This window comes from Eptatretus burgeri, chromosome 8 (genome assembly GCF_056783735.1).
Source record: "Eptatretus burgeri isolate ZD-2024b chromosome 8, Ebu_testis_v1, whole genome shotgun sequence".
Lineage (NCBI taxonomy): Eukaryota > Metazoa > Chordata > Myxini > Myxiniformes > Myxinidae > Eptatretus > Eptatretus burgeri.
Window position 1 is genome coordinate 17,275,384 of NC_140968.1, and position 22,500 is coordinate 17,297,883.

Consider the following 22,500-nt stretch of genomic DNA (forward strand, 5'->3'; position numbering starts at 1 on the left):
GCCGTGTCCATAAGTAGAACCTGTTTAAGTGACTGTACACTATAAGCATATTCGGTGGTATTGCTTTTGTTTCCATGCTTTTTCTGCATATTACATGACTGCCTTGGCTGTACATACGTGCTGTCTAAATAAATGTGCTTTGTTTGAATGTATCCCGTTCGTCGTGTCCTATTTCCCCTTTGAAAGTGCCATCTTACTTCGTGGAATAATTGGTAGTGGGGTTTGAACACCTGAGTAAAGAAGAATCGCTGAACGGTCGAGGTCGGCGATAATACCGCTCGGTTATCTCTGTGGCACGGAAGCGGTTCGTGTCCTAAGCCAACCTGCGGCGTGGTGCAACCCCTCGGTAGGTTACCTGCGCGGGTATTTAGGTATATCGACATTCGGCGATTCACCCTATTTCGCGCGGGTCGAATGCGGACTGGGTTGTGGTGAGGTTAAACCCCCACCCGTGACTGGCTCCTGGCGGTAGTTCCAAGGAGGGTCATGACTGAATTGTCCGTCCGGTGGGCGACGCGGCTGCTATTGGAGTTACGCGGCCGATTGCACGCCAGGCGGGCCAGAATTCGTAACAATATATTTCTCGTTGTAAACACCTTGATTCCTGTCCTGTAATGTCGGCACATTATGGAGCCTCCTTCTCACAGCGGAAGTGACATCTATTCCATACTACCTGTTGACCGGATTTATATTTGCAGTGTTTTCAACTTCATGTCTTTCATTGTTTTCAGATGATGCATATCCTGTAAATGTAGAATCCAGACAACACAACGGTTCATCTATCTCAGAAAATTTAAGATATGCTTCTGGAAAGGAAGATTCAGTTGTTCATGTCAAAAATGACAGTCCTGTCTGTTCTGCAACAGGTGAGCAGAAACGTACAAAATGAACATTCAATCTTTTGAATTGAGGGTTTATAAAATTTTCAAAATTGTGAAATATTTTGAGTTTGACAGAAAAAAGGTAAAATAACTTCTTGCTCTTTGTTTTTATAGAACTATCAAGGACTCCAGTTGGACAGATAAGGTCCAGGAGCAGCTTGATAGTGAAAAAGATGTCTATTTTGAAGAAACAATCCAAAGAGCAAGACTCACGACCTTCAAAATGCAAGTACACATCTGGTGAAAACAGCACAAAGATCAACATTAAATTAAACAAACCCAAAAAGGTGATCGAAAGGCAAATGTGTAATCTATGCAATGAAGATTTTACTTCACCAAGAAACGTCAAAATACACATGAGGACCTGCAGAGAAGAATGCCCACACAAATGCTCTGTTTGTGATAAAGGTTTCTCTAAAAAAGGTGATTTGAATCAGCACATGAGGATCCACACAGGAGAGCGACCTCACAAATGCTCCATATGTGACAAAGCTTTCTCCCAAAAAAGCAATTTGAAAAAGCATATGAGGATCCACACAGGAGAGCGTCCTTACAAATGCTCCATATGTGATAAAGCTTTCTCTCGAAAAGGCCATTTGAAAATACATATGAGGATCCACACAGGAGAGCGTCCTTACAAGTGCTCCATATGTGATAAAGGTTTCTCTCTTAAAGGCTCTTTGAAAATACATATGAGGACCCATACAGGAGAGCAACCTTTCAAATGCTCCATATGTGATAAACCTTTATCTCAAAAAAGCGATTTGAATCGGCATGTGAGGATCCATACAGGAGAGCGACCTTACAAGTGCTCCATATGTGATAAAAGATTCTCTCATAAAGGCTATTTTAATAAGCATGTGCAGATCCACAAAGGAGAGCATCCTTGTAAATGCTCCATATGTGATAAAGGTTTCTCACAAAAAAGCTCTTTGAAAATACACATGAGGATCCATACAGGAGAGCAACCTTACAAGTGCTCCATATGTGATAAAGGTTTCTCTCATAAGGGCTATTTGAAAATACATATGAGGATCCATACAGGAGAGCATCCTTGTAAATGCCCCATATGTGATAAAGGTTTCTGTCATGAAGGCTATTTAAAAATACATATGAGGATTCATGCAGGGGAGCATCCTTGTAAATGCTCCATATGTGACAAAGGTTTCTCTCAAAAAGGCTATTTGAAAATACATATGAGGATCCACACAGGAGAGCATCCTTACAAATGCTCTGTATGTGATAAAGGTTTCTCTCATGAAGGCATTTTGAAAATACATATGAGGATCCACACAGGAGAGCATCCTTACAAATGCTCTGTATGTGATAAAGGTTTCTCTCAAAAAGGCTCTTTGAAAATACATATGAGGATCCATACAGGAGAACATCCTTTCAAATGCTCCATGTGTGACAAAGCTTTCTCTCAAAACGGCCATTTGAAAATACATATGAGGATCCATACAGGAGAGCATCCTTACAAATGCTCTGTTTGTGATAAAGGTTTCTCTCAAAAAGGCAATTTGAAAATGCACATGAGGATCCATACAGTTGAGCGACCTTTCAAATGCTCCATATGTGATAAATGTTTCTCTGAAAAAGGCTCTTTGCAAATGCACATGAGGACCCACACAGGAGAGCGACCTTACAAATGCTCCACATGTGATAAGGGTTTCTCTCAAAAAGGCCACTTGAAAATGCACATGAGGATCCATACAGGAGAGCGTCCTTACAAATGTTCGATATGTGATGAAGGTTTCTCTCAAAAAAGCATTTTGAAAATACATATGAGGACCCACACAGGAGAGCGACCTCACAAATGCTCCATATGTGAAAAAGCTTTCTCTCAAAAGGGCAATTTGAAAATACATATGAGGATCCACACAGGAGAGCGTCCTCACAAATGTTCGATTTGTGAAGAAGGTTTCTCTCAAAAAAGCATTTTGAAAATTCATATGAGGATCCACACAGGAGAGCGACCTTACAAATGCTCCATATGTGACAAAGCTTTCTCTCAAAAAAGCATTTTGAAAATACATATGAGAATCCACACAGGAGAGCGTCCTTACAAATGCTCCATATGTGATAAGGGTTTCTCTCACAATAGCAATTTCAACATACATATGAGGATCCACGCAGGAGAGCATCCAAAAATCCAGGCAAAAAGAACAGACAATACTTGACTGAAAATCGACGCATCGCGTGAATACCTCGGAATAGAAGACCCCCAGCGACAACCCAAAATATTGCAAAAAATAACCAGCAAAGATTAGTCTGCAAATTTCTCCAGAATTTTCATCATGGGTTCGAGGGTGATAAAAATAATCATAAAATATTACCAATTAAACCGGCTTGATAATTAAATTTGATTGAAAAGTAAATGTATTGTCACCCTTTTATGAAAAATGTACTCAAATATGGCATGATTATTTCAATTCCATTTGCTTGAACATGTATTTGTTATCATAATGTATATATATATATATATATATATATATATATATACATGTTGCATTTTAAACGACCTTATCTCTTTCTTTGTTGAAAGATGATCAATCTGCCCAGTTAAGGTGCCCAAAACAGATTAACCTTTCAAGTATTCTTTCATCTTTATTCAGTCATAACATTTCCGATTGTTTGATTTTATTTTGCTCATTTCGGGCTTTTGATATATGGAATTATAATGGTGTCTGAAAGTCTGGGTCAAATAATACCTCCGTTATTGCAGCTCCAATGAATGCTGGTTTAAGGAAATATCCAGATGTGTTTTTCCACTTTTGTCAGCTTCAGATTATAAATCTTTCCCTGGCCTTCTCAATCCAGACCACGTAGCCATATGTGATCCATACAAGCACCAAGATGGGATGACGTCATTCTGTGCTGAGGTTGAACTCACCTCTCTAATCTCTGAATATCATACAAAATTCCAATCAACCTTCAGTTCCTAAATTTTCCTTCGCCCTTCAAAATTAAGCTAATCTCCAGATGGCTGCTGCCACAAAGCTGTGAATCATCTCTGTCTTGAACCTGAACATGTCAGGGTGGCGTCAGCAACTGGGAACGAAAAACAGACTTCATCTCACTGAACACTATGTATAAATGCAATATTCTTCTGTACGTTAGAATCAGAGGAAGACTGTTGCTTATTGAAGCATCTCTGAATTGTCCATATCGATATGTTGTGCTTGTTTTTATTTGCATATGTTTTATTGTTTTAATAAATTATTGAAATGTGCAGGAGGAATGGAGAATTTCTTCGACAATTTAGCAAACCAGAGTCAGGAGCATTAAGACCTCGAGGAGTGTGATTGCAGAGTGGGCTGATGGAAGACACGGGTTTACAGATCAGATAAGGTGAGGGACTTTAACCCCTGGAGCAAATTCATTTAAATGAATTCAAGATGTGTTTGAATACAAGTCGACCAACATGATCATTGTTTGGCCTCCAAGAACATTTATGAAATGTAAAATAAATAAATCAAATAATATTCAACGATATAAAGTGTTGAAGCTTGAGATATTATTCAACCTTATCTGATCTGAGCGCATGTGAGACCAAGAGGGTATGACAATTTTTCAGCATGGCATTTGCCAAAAGGTAATAAAAGTCTATTGTCATTATATTAAGGTGGATGTGAGGGTGGTGTTGGTTTGTTTTTATCTTCTCGGTTCTTGTAAATATGAATCTATGTGAATAAAAATTGACTTAAAACTCTGTGCTGTTGTCGTCGAAAGTCCCGAGGGGTGCACATCCGTGCAGGCATTGCGAGTAATTAATCACGAGCTTGGAGTGTCTACCGGTGTTTGGTGGAGCAATACCTGGTGTGATGGGGTTGCATCGAAAAAAAACTTAGGTGAGATCCTCGAAAATTTGGAAAGAATACGAGAGGTTTTTGAATGACCGAAAATACAATGCTCTTGCCATTGCTGTAAGATGAAAGGTAAAAGGCATTTGGATTTAAATGTGAATCCTCCGTGTGAGACTATTAAAAGATATTTTCATCTCCATTTGACATATGCCGTGCGCATTGACCATAATTAAATTGAAATGCCTGTCTCATATTTTAGCTGGAAAATGGGGGGCAATAAAAATTACATTATTGACCATTGTGTTTATTGTGCATGACAGATGAATGGAATTGAGTTGCAGATTCAACGTGTTGAAAGAGAATTGTGGAAAAACTCTCAGAATGCCAATCCTTGTCATGATCAATCAATTGTGAGGGGTGATCGTTTCGAGCTGTGTGAGTGGAGACGTGAAGCAAGAGAATGTTTGGTGTGCTCAGGTGATGAGGCTGGTTAACAGATTAACTCGGGCTGAGAGGTATCGTGTTTAGAATATATAGCGTTTTATACGAACAGAGCATTCCTGGGTTATGAAATGGAACACACATTGACATTTAATTTTAATCTCAGAGACAGCTTGGAGCTCTAATTGCCTGCATGTCAAACACTGGGTCAGGAATCCAACCCAGGGGAAACAGCTTGGAGATAAAATTTACCCTCCATTCGGGATTCCAACCGTGTACAAGCTGTTGTGAGGGAACTTTAGAATCTACGATGATTTTTCTTTTAATCTGTAAAAATGTCATTTTAAATAATAATAAACCCCACCGTGTATTTCATAAATTGCGAGTGAGCTCAGAGTTAAATGTTATGTGGTCATCATGGTATCACAGAGATTGATGATGTTGCTGCACTGATTTAAATGCCGATAAAATTGTTGAAATCTAATTTTAAATGTCCACATAATACATACGCGACCGGTAGTTCAAATATCCGGATGTTTTTGTTTGACTGCCATGTTTGTTGGCAGGTGGGGCAAATGAGAGAAAAATCTTCTGTTGGGATGGATTGCAGAGTTATTGATGCTGTCATTGTCAGACAGGTAAATGTCGCCCATATAGTGTGCACGGTATTTTGGGATACGACTGCAGCTCTTCTGTGCAAAAGGTATGAAACTGTACTTTGAAAAAACGACATGAAAATTATTTATCACTTTTTAATGCTCGAGGGCTCAGCAAATATGACGTCATATAGAGTATACTGTACCGCATTGTGTGCTGTATCTTGTCGATGCCCAATGACAAATTCGTTATACAAATGTGACGTCAGGTGATCAAAAATCGTCGATAAAATATATCAGAAACGAACCGACGGTGAACTAAGTGGAAGAAGATTAACCTCGTCTGCACCAAATAAGAAGGACCCTTCCCATTCATCCACCGATCTGTGTTTTGCAACCAATCAGGGCTGAATATGGTGTTGCAGGACGTTGGAAGTGGAAGGTATTTAAATGCTTATTCTTGTAACTAAGAAATGATATAATTACCTTTGGTACACAATCAACAAATGGTTTGCTTCGATCAGCATTTGAATACTCGTTATAAAATGCCTTTGATATTTTCCACTTTGAGCACGAAGCGAGATCACAAATTGTTGAGATCACTGTGTTTAACATCAGAGTGTGTGCTGTCCTTCGGATGGACGTTTGGACGGACGTGAATGCATTGTCGTCCCGGTGTTTCACAAGCAGGGTAATTCATCAATGTGGATAGCTGCTTAAAGGTTAATTTGGAATATTTAATATTGTTACGGTTGTGGATATTCACAGAACACCATACAGGTCCTTGAGATCATTAATGTCGATAAGTGTGTGTTCAGATTTGATTTCCCCACCGATGTCTAAAGGGCAATTATTTGTGTAACCAGACTGTGATCGTTGAGGTAGTATTATTCTTTTGCTATCTTTATTTTGGAACAACCACCTCCTCCACAACCGCATCTCCTCACCACCTTCTCCAAAACGCCAACCACACCACTACTTCAACAACCACAATCGCATCTCCTCACCACCTCCAAAACGCCAACCACACCACTACTTCAACAACCACAACCATATCTCAACAACCACAACCACATTCTCCACAACCGCCAACATCCCCACAGACAACGCCCCCCGCCCCCAACGAATAACATCTCCGCCAACCAACGCGATGGATTCTCAACAAATCGGGGAAACAAAGGCAACGGTGGAAAGAGCCCGATTCACCGAGGAAAAACGCCCTTGTTGGAAAATTCCCTCAGTACTGGTAAACAGAAGTGACGGTGAAACCTTCAAAACCACAGAGCCAAGCCGAACTCTGCTGGAATTCTCCCCCAGGCGGCGGAAGGGGGGGGCGAGGCTCCGTGGCAATAAAAAGGGTGCGTTGAGATGCCGACGGGCAGTTGAGTTGAGGCGCCGGTGGAGTCGGAGAAAGGAGTTGAGTTGAGGCGCCGGTGGATTCGGAGAAAGAAGTTGAGGTGCAGGTGGAGTCGGAGAAAGCAGTTAAGGTGGGGAGATGAGACGCCGACCATACAGTGGAGGAGAGGAGTTGCCAGCAGTGGAGTGTGGAGTCTTTAGAACGGAGGCGGACAAAGCGTACGGAGCCTGAAGGTCCATGGGCCCGGTTCTTCTCCTTTCTTTTCTGGGTTTTTGAAGGGAAGACTTGCGCCTTGTCCATAAGTAAAACTGATTAAGTGCATGTAAATAATAATAATTAGATACGGCTGCAGGTCTTTTGTTTGCTCGTGTCCTGTCCCCATCACCCCATTCATTGCATACGTGCCTGCAACAAATAAATGTCATTGTGTGAATGTTCACCCGCTCGTTGCGTCCTCTTCCTCCATTGAGCTGCTGTAATTACGTACGGAATATTAGCTGGCTTTTAAATAGCCGATAAAGTAATCGGATCCGACGGGAAACATGGCGATATACCACCGCTCGGCAAATCGCAAACGGCGCAAGCTGCGTACAGCGGCCCGTATCCGTACAGGTCCTGTCGAGGTGTAAATCCCCGGCATTTCTGTCTGCGCACATACTTAGGTAAATCGACAATTCGGTGATCGGACCCTGTCGCACATGGACAGAATAGTTGGCTGATTTACGGTGTGGTTAAAAACGCACCCGTAGCTGGATTTCGGCGTTGATCTGAAAGCTGCGACTAGGATTGCCCATCCGGTGGGCGCGCGGCCGCTATTAGCTAAAAACGGTCGCTCGCACGCCAAATGGGTGGAAACCACAACAATATATTGCATTTATTTTTCATACAAATAAGTGGAAACGTGAGTTTGCAAGTGTTCAACACCCTTGAGCGAGTTTTTGTGAGTGGGTGAGTTATCGCAGGTAATACAGAAAATTTTTAATTAAATGGCATTTGGTGAGTGCTGTGATCAACTTTTCTTCCGTGCTTGACTTGCCAACTAGTGGGCAAGCTATCGCTGGCATTGTAAGGAAAATACAATTAAATTGTTCAAGACTAAAGAGCTGTAAACATAACTGAACATGTTTGTATTCGGACAGATTGTAAGGTGTTGTGTGTGTGCGTGTGTGCGCGTGTGTGTGTGTGTGTGTGTGTGCGTGTGTGCGTGTGTGTGTGTGTGTGTGTGTGTGTGTGTGTGTGTGTGTGTGTGTGTGTGTGTGTGTGTGTGTGTGTGTGTGTGTGTGTGTGTGTGTGTGTGTGTGTGTGTGTGTGTGTGCAGGATATCTCAAAAAGTTGTTGGTGGATTCGGATGAAATTTGGTGGGCAGCTTGGGGGCTTGATCTGGACAAATTGCTTCGATTTTGGTGAAGGTCCGGATCCGGATACTGGAGTTTTTAATGGCAACACGGTTGGGGGTGTTCTCATTATTTTTCTTTACTTTTTTTTTCCAGTGTGTGTAATATGAATCTACAAAAGGGAGGAACTTGTGCTGATTCAAAATAAACTGTAATGATATGAGGTGGAGTCTGATGTTTATTTGTGCTTCAATTTGATCAGTAGTCTTGTTACGAATCTGGAACCCATCGCACACAACAGCCAGGGTCCCCATAGAACAGTTATATCGGTAAGTTTGTGTTTATAGTTAGGGCCCCCTACCTGTGTCTAACGGGAATTTCGTGTGTGCGCTGCGGAGATTAGTTTACAACAACACGCCTTCACCTCGCTTCCTCACAGCGACGCCATTGTCTTCGTGCGTTTGACCACGCACGTGGGTGGAGATTTCCATCGCCGCAGATCGAGACCACCCAGGAAGGCAGGGGCATGCCCCCTTGTCCAATCAGGCCACAGAGTTTGGTTTTCCCACGACTCGCCAGCCAATGAGGGCAGAGATTTCCTCAGAGGGCGATTTTCTCACGACACACCGGCCAAAGAGGGTGGAGGACGCCTCAGAGGACGATTTTCTCACGACACACGGGCCAAAGAGGGTGGAGGACGCCTCAGAGAACGATTTTCTCACGGCACACACCGGCCAAAGAGGGTGGAGGACGCCTCAGAGAACGATTTTCTCACGACGCACTGACCAATGAAGGTGGAGGTCGCCTCAGAGGACGATTTTCTCACGACACACTGACCAATGAGGGTAGAGGCCGCCTCAGAGGTCGATTTTCTCACGACACACCGGCCAATGAGGGTGGAGGCCGCCTCAGAGGTCGATTTTCTCACGACACACTGACCAATGAGGGTAGAGGCCGCCTCAGAGGTCGATTTTCTCACGACACACCGGCCAATGAGGGTGGAGGCCGCCTCAGAGGTCGATTTTCTCACGACACACTGACCAATGAGGGTGGCGGCCGCCTCAGAGGACGATTTTCTCACGACACTGACTAATGAGGGTAGAGGCCGCCTCAGAGGTCGATTTTCTCACGACACACTGGCCAATAAGGGTGGAGGCCACCTCAGAGGGCGATTTTCTCACGACACGCCAGCCAATGAGGGTGTAGGCCATCTCAGAGGGCGATTTCCTGACCCTGGACAAGGAGAAAAGATAAAGGAACGCCAGGCTGGGAGTTGGTTGGTCGTCTGGGTTGTCACCTGGTTGTCGTCTTGGGGTCGTGGTGGTTATCATCATGGTGCTGCGGGTTCGAGTCCCACCGAGCTGGATCATCGTCGCCTCTGGTCTTCTCCTTGGCCGTGGTCGATTGGTGCGTGGCCGGTTGGACAGCGCGGTGCCCGGTGCTTGGAGCGGCGTCGTGTTGCTGGTTCGAGTCCCGTCGAGCCGGATCGTCAAAGACCACACGAGGTGGACAGGTCCAAGCGCAGGCTCTGGTCTCCAGCTCCCTCTCCGCGAGCTGGTAGATTTCAATAAGGACCCTTTAGGTCCATTTCTGTGTGTGTGTGTCTGTGTGTGGGCCCGTCTTTAAGTAGTAAATTGTTAAGTGCCTTCGCTGTACATTATTTGCCCTTAGGTACTTCCCTCCTTCCCCACCTACTGTTAATAAATACCATATTTGTTAAATGTACCAGCTCATTTTTGTGTTTCTTTTATTGGTTTAACACGGCGCGTGTTGAGGAATTAGAAAGGCTGTTGTTGCCATAGTGATGTGCATTTGGGACTGAAGGGAGCTCGGTGACCATCCGCTCGGGTCACACATGGGTCGAGCACGCTACTGGATTGTTCCGCTCGAGCTCCACCGAGGGTGAATTTCCCCGGTAGTTTGGACGACGTGGGTATTTAGGTAAATTGAAATTGGCAATCGACCCTATCCCACGTGGCCGACTTATTGGCGATCTTCGGTCCCATATGGGACCTGTCGGCTCGGGAGTTATCCTGGGTGACGACCTATAAATTCCGGGTGTTCTGCAGAGTCGACCCTACTGCTCCACCGAGCGGTCGTGCTCGCAGCAGATACCCAGCCCGCAACAGTATTGTCAGTGATTCTGATCGAGGTTCTTGCGGTTCAAACATTCAACAAAAGATGAAGTGCAACACTTGTCTGCTGTTACCAACCATATATCCATCCATGAGGAACATCCTCTGTGCAGAGCATTGGTGCTGCCGAAGCAGTCTCCTTGGCTATTGGACACAATCCTGGACCGGTCACCACTCTGACACAGTACACCAGCAGACTGCCACTCATTTTTGTCGACCTCGGAAGGATGCCAGGCAAAGTCAACCCCACCTGGTATTAATTCAACAGTAAAGTGGAATTTGAACACTGGATTGTTTGTTGGTTGAGACGCTGAGGCCTCCCGATAGCATGGAATGTAAAATTAAGAAAGTTTTCGAGCATTGCGGTTGTGATTACTCAACACAGGAAGCAATATCCACTTCACTCCATGGTTATGGTGGTGTGGAATATATCACCATTAAATACTGACATTATGTGTGACTCCTGAAATAAACAAAGAATGTCTTGCACGGAAAAGGGCACCGAGTGCTGGTACGTGTCACGAGACCAGCTCTGGAACAACCTTCAATCCGCATCACTCATTGACTCTCTCTCAGGACCGCACCGATTGGCCAATTATATTCACATGAGTTTCTTTTTCATCAGGACCTGATTTCCAATATTTACAAATGTAAAGAAAAATGAACGAGTCACCACCCTATTTCCCAACAAGATCGATAACCAAAGAGGCAATCGATACTCATTGATACTTCAGCACTAATTAAATTCCTGCACAAATATTTTAGGCCACTAAACATGTCTGCCGTCCTTCTGCAACCCTCCCGTAACCAATTGCAGCAGTTTCTTGCCGCACGAAATGGCGTTGAAACATTTATTTGACTTTTTAGATCCTCATGGAGGATCTCGAAGCCACACTCACGTTGTTGTTCTTGTGGACTTTTTTGTGTCACATCCTACAGTTTTCATCGAAACTTCCTGAAACTTGGCGTATATATGTAAAAATACCCCGCGCAGACAGTAATGATCTCCGATTTTGAAAATTCCTCCGAGAAAAAAAGTTATGACATCAAAATATCTCCGCTAATGGGAATCGCCTAAAAAATTATGTCCGAAACTAGGCAAGCTTTTTGAATTGTTTACGGGAATCGAACAGGGCATTAGCAGAGATAAATTACCGCAAATATGATACATCACTATGACGTCATATCAATTTTTATGACGTCATTCATATTTTTTGACATTTTTTGGTTCACAACCCAGAGTTTTCATCGGATCTTCGCGAAACTTGCCAGGTATATGCAGAAAGCCCACGCGCAGGCAGTAACTATCTCCGATTTTGGAAATTCTTCCGAGTTAACCTCCGCCATCGAAGATGGCCTGAGGTTACTGTTTTTACCCCTGTCTGTTTGTTTGTTTGTGAACAGTATTATGGAAAAACTCCTGGACGGATTTCGATGAAACTTGGTGGGGGGATTTGGTATGGTCCAAGGATCATGCCATTAAATTTTGGACTTGGTCCAAAGTCCAATATGGCCGCTATGGTGGCCATTTTGAAAAATATTTGAATTTTTGTTTTTGCATTTCTACATGTTTTAAGTGATTTCCAACCCCCCAAAAAAAATTGTTAGAGAAAAAAAACATTTGCAACTTTTTTCAAAAAAAAAAATCGATTTTATTTGAAAAATATTTGAATTTTTTTTGCATTTCTACATGTTTTAAGTGATTTCCAACCCCCCCCCCCCCAAAAAATTTGTTTGAGAAAAAAACAAAAAAAAATTTTGCACCTTTTTTTTTCAAAAACATTTCGATTTTATTTTTTTGCCATTTCTACATGCGCGTCGATCTCGTTTAGTTTATTCAATCGTGGTTCAGTAGAGACTGATCCATTTTGAACTACAATGAATGGGATATCAGGTTCACTTAAGTGACCCAGCAGTATTGGCAGCGGAGGTTTTGCACTCTACCGAGTGCTCGCCCTCCAGTATAATTTGAGATGCGTTCAAAACGAACGAGATCCGTGATGAGAGTCGGTCAAGTGGTGCTGACCAAGATGGACGTGGTCACGTGACCTCGAGTTCCCTCACAGCTTGGCGGATACACTTTTGACAAGATGTGAACATTCTATTTATTTTCAGTTCAGTGGAACAGAAGATGTCACGTCAGGTAATCACTCAAACCCGGAAGGAAAACCGCAACCCAATCGAACAGGTAAAATCCACAAATTTGAATCCAGTAAAGGATACCAACTTGATGGAGGTGAAAGGGATTGTGTGTCCCTCCAACCTTCGTGTCAGTCGATGGTTGAACAGAAACTGAACGAAAGGTAATTACAAAGAAACATCACTCCTGCACCATGAGGATTGAATGGAGTAGTAAAATGGCCGATCTGTGGCTTCAGTTGTTCATATCACACCACAAGGCCAATGAGCCTCAACGACGAAAGTGGAAAATAATTCCCAAAATACATCTTCCGATCAGTTCCGACTTCGACCGGGTGACCGATGTTGACCTTAAATATTGTGAATAAAAGGACAATAAAAGTGATTCCGAGAAAGAGGAGGAAGAATGATGTGAGTGAAACGTAAGGTTGGAAAAACACTTCCGGGTTGATCTTCCTGCAAACCTTGTGCAGGAGCTGGAGCGCAGGTCCACGTGGTCGGGACGGAACTGATCAAAGAGGTATTTTCGGAATTCTTATTTAACACTGAGAAAGATCCGTGAACCGTTAATTTAAATATAAAATAATTTTCTGTTCCTTGATGACGGAAATTAAGGAAAGTTAAAGGTGTTTTTATTGAATGAATGTTGAGGTGTTTTTCACTCGTTTAATGAAAGAGCTTAAATTCACCACATTGTTTTACATCACATCATCACGAATACTCCAATGATGACGAGGTACGATTACCTACTTTACCTGTTCCGTGGGATATTTAACGTTCAGAACCCGAATGGAGATTAAAAACCTGATTCATAATCCAAAAACTCATAAACATCGTGTGGGTCAAAAATGTAACATCCTCGTTAACCTTCCACGGACAGTGGATATGTCGTGATTGTCGTGATTCAAAGTGTCGTGTCGTGATTCAATAGCACGACAATAGCAGTGTCGTGATTCAAACCCATGCATGACAACTCGGCAATTGTGTCTGCCTCAATGCCGTCCTTCCAGCCCACATGGGGTGAACAAACTGTCTGCAAAATCTCGCATTGGTTGGATAAAATGCAGAGTAAAGAAAATATAATGTATAAACTCTCCTTTGTTAACATGTGCATTGTGTTTCTGACAGGTCATCTGTGAAATGGACAACTTCTTGGAATGGCTCCAATCACAAGGTCTGAGAGCAGAAACAGCCCAAGCATTGATCAGTATACTTGGAATTGAGAATCAGAAGGTTCTTCGAGCTTGTACAGACTCCGATTCATTGCGCACAGAGCTCCTCTCTCTCGCCAAAGATAAATTTAAATTTGCAATGTATGCTGACTTCTGTAAATTTGTGAAATCTTTTTTGAAGCCGCAGGTTGTCCAGCTTGCAGGCTCTTCTCTGTTGGGAAGTCTATTCTTCAACTTGGAGAATGTTATTCGAGAACTTTCCAGTTTCTGCCAAAAGTTCAATGGATTCCAAAATGTGCAGCTGGAAAATGTTCCTGGTTTCCGGGGAATCGGTTTCAATGATGTCTGCAACCTCCACAACCAGGATGATGGATTCACACCCAAGTCTGGTATGTCACTATTATATACACCCTATCATGTCAAGAAATACCTTGATGTTCATCCATTGATGTGTTTGCTTTTCTTGTAATTTATGGAATCTCTTTTGGAACAATTTTGTGTTGTTTGAGATGTTTAGATTCATGATATGCAAAGTGAATGTTTTTTCTTGTAACTCACATTCAATTCCAAAGTGTTCCATGTAACAGCAGATTTAAATTATCCACATGCAGGAAGTAGTTTGTTTACCACTCCTATCGGCATGGACAGTATGTGAGACATCCTGTGGGAGAAAGGATTATGTTGAACGCATAATGTCTGGGCTGTAAGTTGCAGCCTGGATTGAGAGATCTGTCAGGATGGAGCAGAGGCCTCAGATGTTTGAGGTACATACATTGAGGGACAGCGGAGAAAGTTTTGGGTGGACGTAGGCTGAGAAGATGTGGGAGGGGTGAGATAAATGGTAAACTGAAAGGGGCAGGACGAGTGGAGAGATTAATGTGAGTTCGGTGGTGGGCTGGGAGCTTGGAGAGGATGGCGTGAGGGGGATGCAGAAAGAGGGGACATGAAGTGGAGGGATGCTGATGAGTGGGACACGTGGAAGGACGTGGGCTTGGAGTCGATGTTTGAGAGAGCACTGACACAGAGGGGTTTGATTCTGCGAAATATCGTGAATGGGATTTGATTGTTGTGTGCAGACAACCTCTGTAAACACCTTCCCAATATTCCCATATTTAACTTTCTGAGACGAGCATCGTGGGATGGGTGGATGGCATTTTTTTTCAAAGGTGGAGAAAGGTTGAGCTGTACAACGTGAGGACAGATGACATAACCAGCATTTCCATGAGAGACATGTTTACAAAATGTGCCTGTGTTAAAGAAGAAGGAAAACAAATCATGATGAAGAAGAACATGTGGAGTGCTGTTGCCAGATCAACAAGGGAAGATAAGCATTTGAATTCTTTTTCAAAAGCTTTCAAAGGAAGAAGCGTTTTCTTCAATGACTGGATTGATGACAAGAAACGAGGCACCGTTGAAATAGCACCAAGTGGGTTTATTCAGCCTGTCATCCTGAGTCAAGTCAGTCGGCAAAATGAGTACCAGCTTACTTGTAACTGCATCCATGGCACAGCCACGCGAATAGAAAAATGATGTAACCAGCAGCCATAGGCTGCATATGAAACATCTCCTCCGACTGGAAAATTCTCCTTTGTGTATTTATTGATAACTTCACCCTGTGCTGACATCCCTCTTTCTTCAGACAGGTAGCCTGCAGCATCTTCCCTCTCTCCAGACCTTGACAAAATCACAAAATGGTAAAACACTTGGAAACGTCTTTCAAGCCTGACAAGTATTATACTCTCCCTCTCTCCATGAGGTTCATCTGGTAACCCCACCCCTCTCTTCCCTTTCCTCACATCTACTTTTCTAACAATCTTCTTGAGGAAGTTCAGTCACTTAATATCCTCGGTCTCACTGTCAGCCATGATCTTTCTTGGGCAAACAACATTTCAAAGTTATCCTCCAAAGCCAGTTGCTGACTCTGCATCCTCTGTCATACAAAATCCTTCCTTGGCATACCTGAACTCCTATCCATCAGCCTTTCTTGAACACGTGCACTGAACACAAGTATAAATCTTGAGCAAAAATATATTCAGAACGGCACTCGGAAGAGCACATTTCTCCACTCGGCTGAAAACTTTACATTTTGTATCACACTGATAGGCCAGATCTGGATCCGGACCTGAAGCAAAATGGAATCTGATAAAAAATTTTCATCTCGCCAACTTTTCCACAACCTTTTGAAATGTCGTGCTATAGATCATTTTTGTCTCCATCTCTCACTGGTGAAGAATCACTTGAGAAATTCTCGTATCCAGATCTGGATCTTCACCAAAATCTCATAAATTTGTCCTCATTATACATTATCTGTCAACGAAGTTTCACCTGATTCTGTTTATAATTTTTGAGATATTTTGCTCACAGACAGACACACATGGGTGAAAACATAAACCTTCAGTGGTGGAGTTTGATTTGAAAATACAAATCTTAAACACTTTCTTCAACACAAGTGTACATTATCCTTTCTTCAACACGTCTGGTGATCCAAAAACGATTACACAAAGATTACATAAAAGGAAAATTAGAGAAAACAATAGGCGGTTTTGCATCATATTTCACTGATCATTGCAAACTCCAGTGGTGCAACGTTTCGTTGCAAAATCCAGATTTGATGACCAAAATCGATCCTTATCGACTTGTCCCACCGGTGTGAACATGAAGCTATCCCCTGTTATAATCACTCCTCAGAAAGTTGGGAAAATCATTCAAGGGCTGGACATTTCAAAAGCTACTGGACCAGATTGTATCCCTGCAGTTGTCCTGAAGATGTGCTTGCCAGAATTGTATACTGTTCTCTCAAACCTGGACAACATATGCCTATCAATGTCAGTTTTCTCATCTTTCTGGAAGTTGGCTGCAGTTGTACCTGCCTTTTAAAGGCTCTGGGGAGAAATCTGATCCATCTAAATGTCAGCCGATCAGCTTTCTTTCCATAAGGAGCAAAGTATTTTAATGCCTTATCAATGAGCAGGTTACTTTCTTTCCTGGAAGACCACAATCTCCGAACTGATGCTCAGGATAGATTCCATCATTTCCGATGTACTGGTGATGTTCTTTCCCTCATATCGGAACACTTGAACCAGGCCCTAGACCAGTGTGGAGAGGCCTGACTTTTGTGGCCTTTAACATCTCTAAGGCTTTTTATAGGTTGTCACAAGGGTCTCATTCACAAGCAGCAGTCAGATGTTATTCCTGGGCATCTGTGTGCAATAATCTCAGAATTCTTACAGATCGCCAAATTTTGTGTGGCATGAGGGTCAATCTTCTGCAGCCCATATCATGAATGCAGATGCTGCCCAGGTCTGTGTTCAGGCCTTCGATGTTTCTGCTTTACTTTAAATGACGTGCCTGACAACATTTCATCTCAGCAAGCCCTTAATGCTGATGACTCAATCCGATACAGAACTTATCCTTGCTGCCTGCCTGTTTCACTCTGCCTTCAAGCCAGCGTCAAACTAAATCAGGACCTTGAAAATGTTAGTAACTGTGGAAAAGAGTGGTTCATCAATATCAATCAACTTAATATCCATGTCCTGTTCAATATGCCCATCTTTTCACAACCTGGTTATGGACCAAACACCATTACAAAAAGAGTGAGAATTGCTTTGCAATACATGCCCCCTATTTTTGTGATATTTTGTACATCCAAAAAGGGCATAACTCTGTGAAAAATTGATGAAATTACCTGAAACACAAACTTGTTATGTAGCTTGTCATAATAAAGACACGTACCAAGTTTCAGTTGAATATGCTAAAGGGTATGGAAAAAAAAGTCTGAAAAACCACAGGTGTGATGGATGGACTGATGGACAGAAAACCAATAGTCCCTTCCGTTGAAACTGGTAGGAGCCTAATAACTATGTGGCATCTGTCTTCTTGGTCTGGTCATCACTTCTTTGGTTGGGATGAGTACATTTCTGGCAATGCCAAAAGAGCCTCCTCACGAATTGGCTGCTTGTATCGAGCTCTCTGATATTTCCCTCTCGAGGCGTCGCTCCACCTGCACAAGACCACCATATGTTCAGTCATGGAATACTGCAGTCACATCTGGTAAGATGCTTTGACTTGTCTTCTGTCCCTTTTTGACAGAATTAAATGAAGAGTTGTTAATCTGCTCAGCCATGAACTGACATCATCTCTGCAACCTTTCTTTGTTTGACACTTTGTGGATTCCCTGTGTCTCTTCTGCAGGTACTATAATGAAAGATACTCAGAGGGACTTTCGTTACTTGTCTTTTCTTTGCATTCTTTCACACACTCTGTCCATTTGGCGGCGTCTGCATTCTCCCTCACTGTCTGTTTCTAAGGTCAACACAGTACGAAATTCCTCCAGTTTTTTTTTTTCCCCATGTGCTGCCAAACTTTATAAATCCCAACCTGCATCCTGGTTCGCAGCAACATAAACCTTTCCCAGTGCAAGAGGGATTTGAATAGGTCTCACTTTTCCCTTCCCACAACTTATTTTTTGTAGACCCCATTAAGTATCCTTAAGGCTTTTTGATGGGCAAACTCATCATAAAAAATACATTAGTTAATGCGATTGTGCAGACCTGCTGTGAAGCTGCATTCACACTATTCTGACCGACCAAGATTAGGTAAATAAGTGGCAGGATTTATCTGCTCAGATAAGCAGGGCTGGGAGAAATTTCGTTCAGTCAGGTGTCCAAGCGATTAAGTAGATATTGTACGATGAGAATAGTGTGAACAAGTCCAGGATGCCTCAGACAGGCTTCTCAGAAAGGATTATCACCTGTTCCAAGGCTTTGTGAAGAGGTGTCGATGTGACTGCTTCATCATCATGTGGCTTCTTCCTGAGGTCGGGCAGGATCTGCAGGTAGCAGGCACACCATCTGTTTGCCTGGCATCTTTCTGCATTGCCCTAGTCCAATGAAACCGTCACATGAAGTGGTTCATAGAGTCCACACAACAATTGTGTTCTCGGTGGCATAATGATGAGCCGCCTTTTAAGAAGTTTTCTCAAAATCACAATGCAAAATTGAATTGATTGTTCAATGCAGGGAGAAGCTTTAAAAAATGTAATAATAATATCTTTTCACATTTTTAGCCACTCACCCTGACCGTTCACCAGTCAGATATGGAAAACTGCAAAACAACTTCGCAACTTGCCGATGCAGGGTCAAGTTGAGTACTGTCGAATACCCCAAGCAATCAGTGCAAGAGCAGTGAGACATTCAGTTATGTAAAGTGGAACTCCACCTCAGGGGTGGGGTTGAGGCCGATCAAATTAGAGGAAATAATAGCCAGGGAGAGACACGAAGGAGTCAGAGACATGCTGTGGGAGGAAGGATTCTGTGAAATAGATGATGTCTGGTTCATTGGCAGCAGCCTCGATTGAGAGATCTATCGTGTTAAAGCAGAGACATTGGATGTTTGAGGTCTACAAAGTTAGGGACAGGGGAGGGTGCTGGGCCGTGGGGGATGGTGGGCATACCAGGGGCAAGGTTTGAGGGGGTGGGGTAATGTGTAAGGTTTGAGTTGGTCAGGTGCAGGGGAAACATTAAGAGGGTGGGGTGAGGAGGGATGCAGAAAGAGGGAACATGAAGTGGAGGGATGCTGATTCCAAATTCCCAAATTGGACAAAGAAAGATGTGCTTGAGTCGAAGAGGAATAGAGGATGCGGAAGGTGGGGGTACTCTTCATGGAAAAATAAGGAAAGTGAAGCATTTTAAAGTGCTTTTAATGGAAGAAGCATTTTTATTCAATGAAGTCTGAAGTGGTTGAGAAAAGACGGAAAAAGAATGGAGAACAAAAAGTACAGATTGAAGGAAATTCAAATGTAATGAGATTTTGATGGAATGGATTTTTTATCTTTTGAAGTGAGGAGAAGAAATAGGATAATTGAGGTTGAAGTAAAATATTTGGAGAGAAAGTAGCAAAACAAGAAATATGGAGACAAAAGGGACACATAATTTACAGTGGCCTGTTAAAGTAGGCCATGATCAACACAAAACAAATTCGACAAATGCAGCACAAGAAGGTACCAATTAAGACGGACAACATCTGACTTTTGAAATGACAACTGCCTTAGATTGTTCTGCACGTATCCACAGAAATCGCTCTTGACAACAGTCATCGGGTGGCCTGGACGTATAACATGCCTACCAAATAAGGATTGTATCATGAAACGACTCACCAACTTTTTAAAGCACCTGAAAATACTTGGAAATGTACATGTGAAAACGGGGTGTACATCTGCACAACAAAAGATTTGGAGAACTTTCTGAACAATTCGATACTTTCTGATCAAAAGTTAATATCTTGCAGGCTGTAGCACAAAAACTCGATGCTATGGGCCCATGAAAGGCTCGAGGGTTCATAGACGTGCTTGTTTCTTCTCAAACGTATGTCCTCCTTCACACCTATGGGTATATCGTATCGGGGGCTTGCCGGTGCACAGCGTAAGTTTTTAAAGTGATGATATTTACAACAAATTGTGGTTGGGAGAAGTGTGTGGGGAGGGATGGGAGTTGTGTGCGTTTTGAGTGCCATTATTAACATATACACATGTAATATATATATATATATATATATATATATATATATATATATATATATATATATATATATATATATATATATAATCTTCTTCTTCTTCTTTCTGCTGATCCCGTTAGGGGTCGCCACAGCGGATCATCCGTATGATCCGCATAGTGATTTGGCACATGTTTTACGCCGGATGCCCTTCCTGACGCAACGCTGGTCGCCTCTTATGACACAGGGATTATATATATATATATATATATATATATATATATATATATATATATATATATATATATATATATATATATATATATATATATATATTGTTTCTGGGGCCACAACATAAATGAGGATACTCGGTAGAGAGCACATACCTCCACCATGCATTGCTTGATCCAGTGGAACACATTTTTGCGGCTGGGGGTCTCGATGAGAAGACCACGAAGCTATCTCGGGTTCCCACCAGACTCCCTGGAATCTCAGGCCATATAAATGTAAATATAAATTTCATATAAATGGTGAAAATTGTTTTGGTTTTTTTAATGCAAATTGTCAAGGCTCATGAAATAAAATACTTTAAATTCTGGTTTGGTACTAGCAAAGGCAGGTTAAAAGTGCATGGTGAGTAGAACCAAGTCACTCCAAACACACACACAGCGCGTGCTTAAATGGCCTCTTTATCATTCATACATCATTTCACAAGAATTGTGTTTTTGACAGGATATGACAGTAACACGTGGACAAAGATATAACAGAAAAAACACAAACAATCCTGTTTGGAAAATGGCTTTAATGAGTTAGATGCAGCTGCTGGCAGTGACAAGCTCAATCAACAAGTGTTTAAATCCTCTTACCGGAAGTCAACGTGAGAGGTCACAAAATTATAGTGCGGCTTATATTCACCAACTTATCGTAATACCGAGTCAAATATAGGGAAATACCTCTGAAATGGTTGATACACACACCAGCTCATATGTGTATTTGTATATGCATATGTATACTGTATGTATATATTTTTTATATATATATATATATATATATATATATATGTAAGTCATGTATTTGCGGTTCTGAGAACCGCATGCCTCCAAAGCAATAGCAACCATAATACAGTGGTCCCGAGACCGTTATTCCATTAATATACATTCAGATAGTCCCTTTCATTTTGTCTGGTGGGACAACGGGACAGTGCATTGTGTAAACTTCATAGCTAGGTCTGGTTAAATCTCTGCACTCATTCCTATTCTTTTTTTCTACTCTTATTCCTGAGATAAATCCCAGGCACATGCACCCTTCGCTGTGAGATGGGTCCTCAGCGAAGGCCAAGCAGGCATTATGCTGGTCACCTCTCTGCAGAAATCACAGCCTGCCAAATGCACGTGCAGTGGTAATTTCCACCCACTGAACAGAGAGCACACCCAACACGACGCCTATGCTGCACGGAACACGTACCGAGGAGATGGAAGAAACGGCACCCTAAATGCTGGCAACTTTCAGTACACACATGGTGCACACTTTTCCACCCACTTCTCCCTTTAATAATTATATCTATCTTATTCTTCAACTCACCCCTACATACATAATTATATCCAAATGTTTCCCTCAATTTCCTGACACCGATCAGGGCTGGCACCGTGCATCCCACCGCCTTTGATAACCGCGAACACTATGCTCGATGGCAGGCAGACCCGCACGCTGGCGACTTGCTTGATGGCGGACTCACGTGTGGCCGTGATTCTTTATCATCGTGCAGAAGGAGGCATGAATAACACACATCTTTGGTCGGGTCTGCGCATGGGGTTACAATCACATCTTACCATCGGCCTTTGCTCGCCACAACGGCAAAAATATGTCTCCCGCGGACGGCAGACATCCTCCCGCACCTCCGCCTCAATGCAGCTGCTACCAGGCAGAGGCATGCTGTGCGTCCGGATTGCTCGGGCCATGTGGCGCACCATGGAGCAGGCACATTGACCTGCGTCAAACGCGGGCTTGCCGGGGCACAGCATGGAGTTCTGTGCAAGGCAATTCATGTCACGGTGCTCATAGCGAGAGAATTCCATAGCTTGAAACTATCTGGCCGGAAGTGAACTGGATCCACTTCCGGTCATGGCAGCCGGCTCGTGTGCTGGCCA

At 42.7% G+C, this 22,500-nt stretch overlaps 1 protein-coding gene and 1 long non-coding RNA gene across 2 annotated transcripts in view; one reads left to right on the forward strand and one right to left on the reverse strand.

Annotated features, from left to right (window-relative positions):
- LOC147021206 (uncharacterized) overlaps positions 1-22,500 on the reverse strand; it is a 777,227-nt gene that overhangs the window by 288,236 nt on the left and 466,491 nt on the right. The gene's annotated exons all lie outside the window — the stretch shown is intronic.
- LOC147021209 (uncharacterized) overlaps positions 1-22,500 on the forward strand; it is a 139,159-nt gene that overhangs the window by 39,129 nt on the left and 77,530 nt on the right. The window contains exons 3-4 of the mRNA XM_085893698.1: positions 732-866; positions 996-2,969. Of these exons, the coding sequence (XP_085749824.1) occupies positions 732-866; positions 996-2,969 (2,109 nt within the window). The remainder of the gene's footprint in view (positions 1-731; positions 867-995; positions 2,970-22,500) is intronic.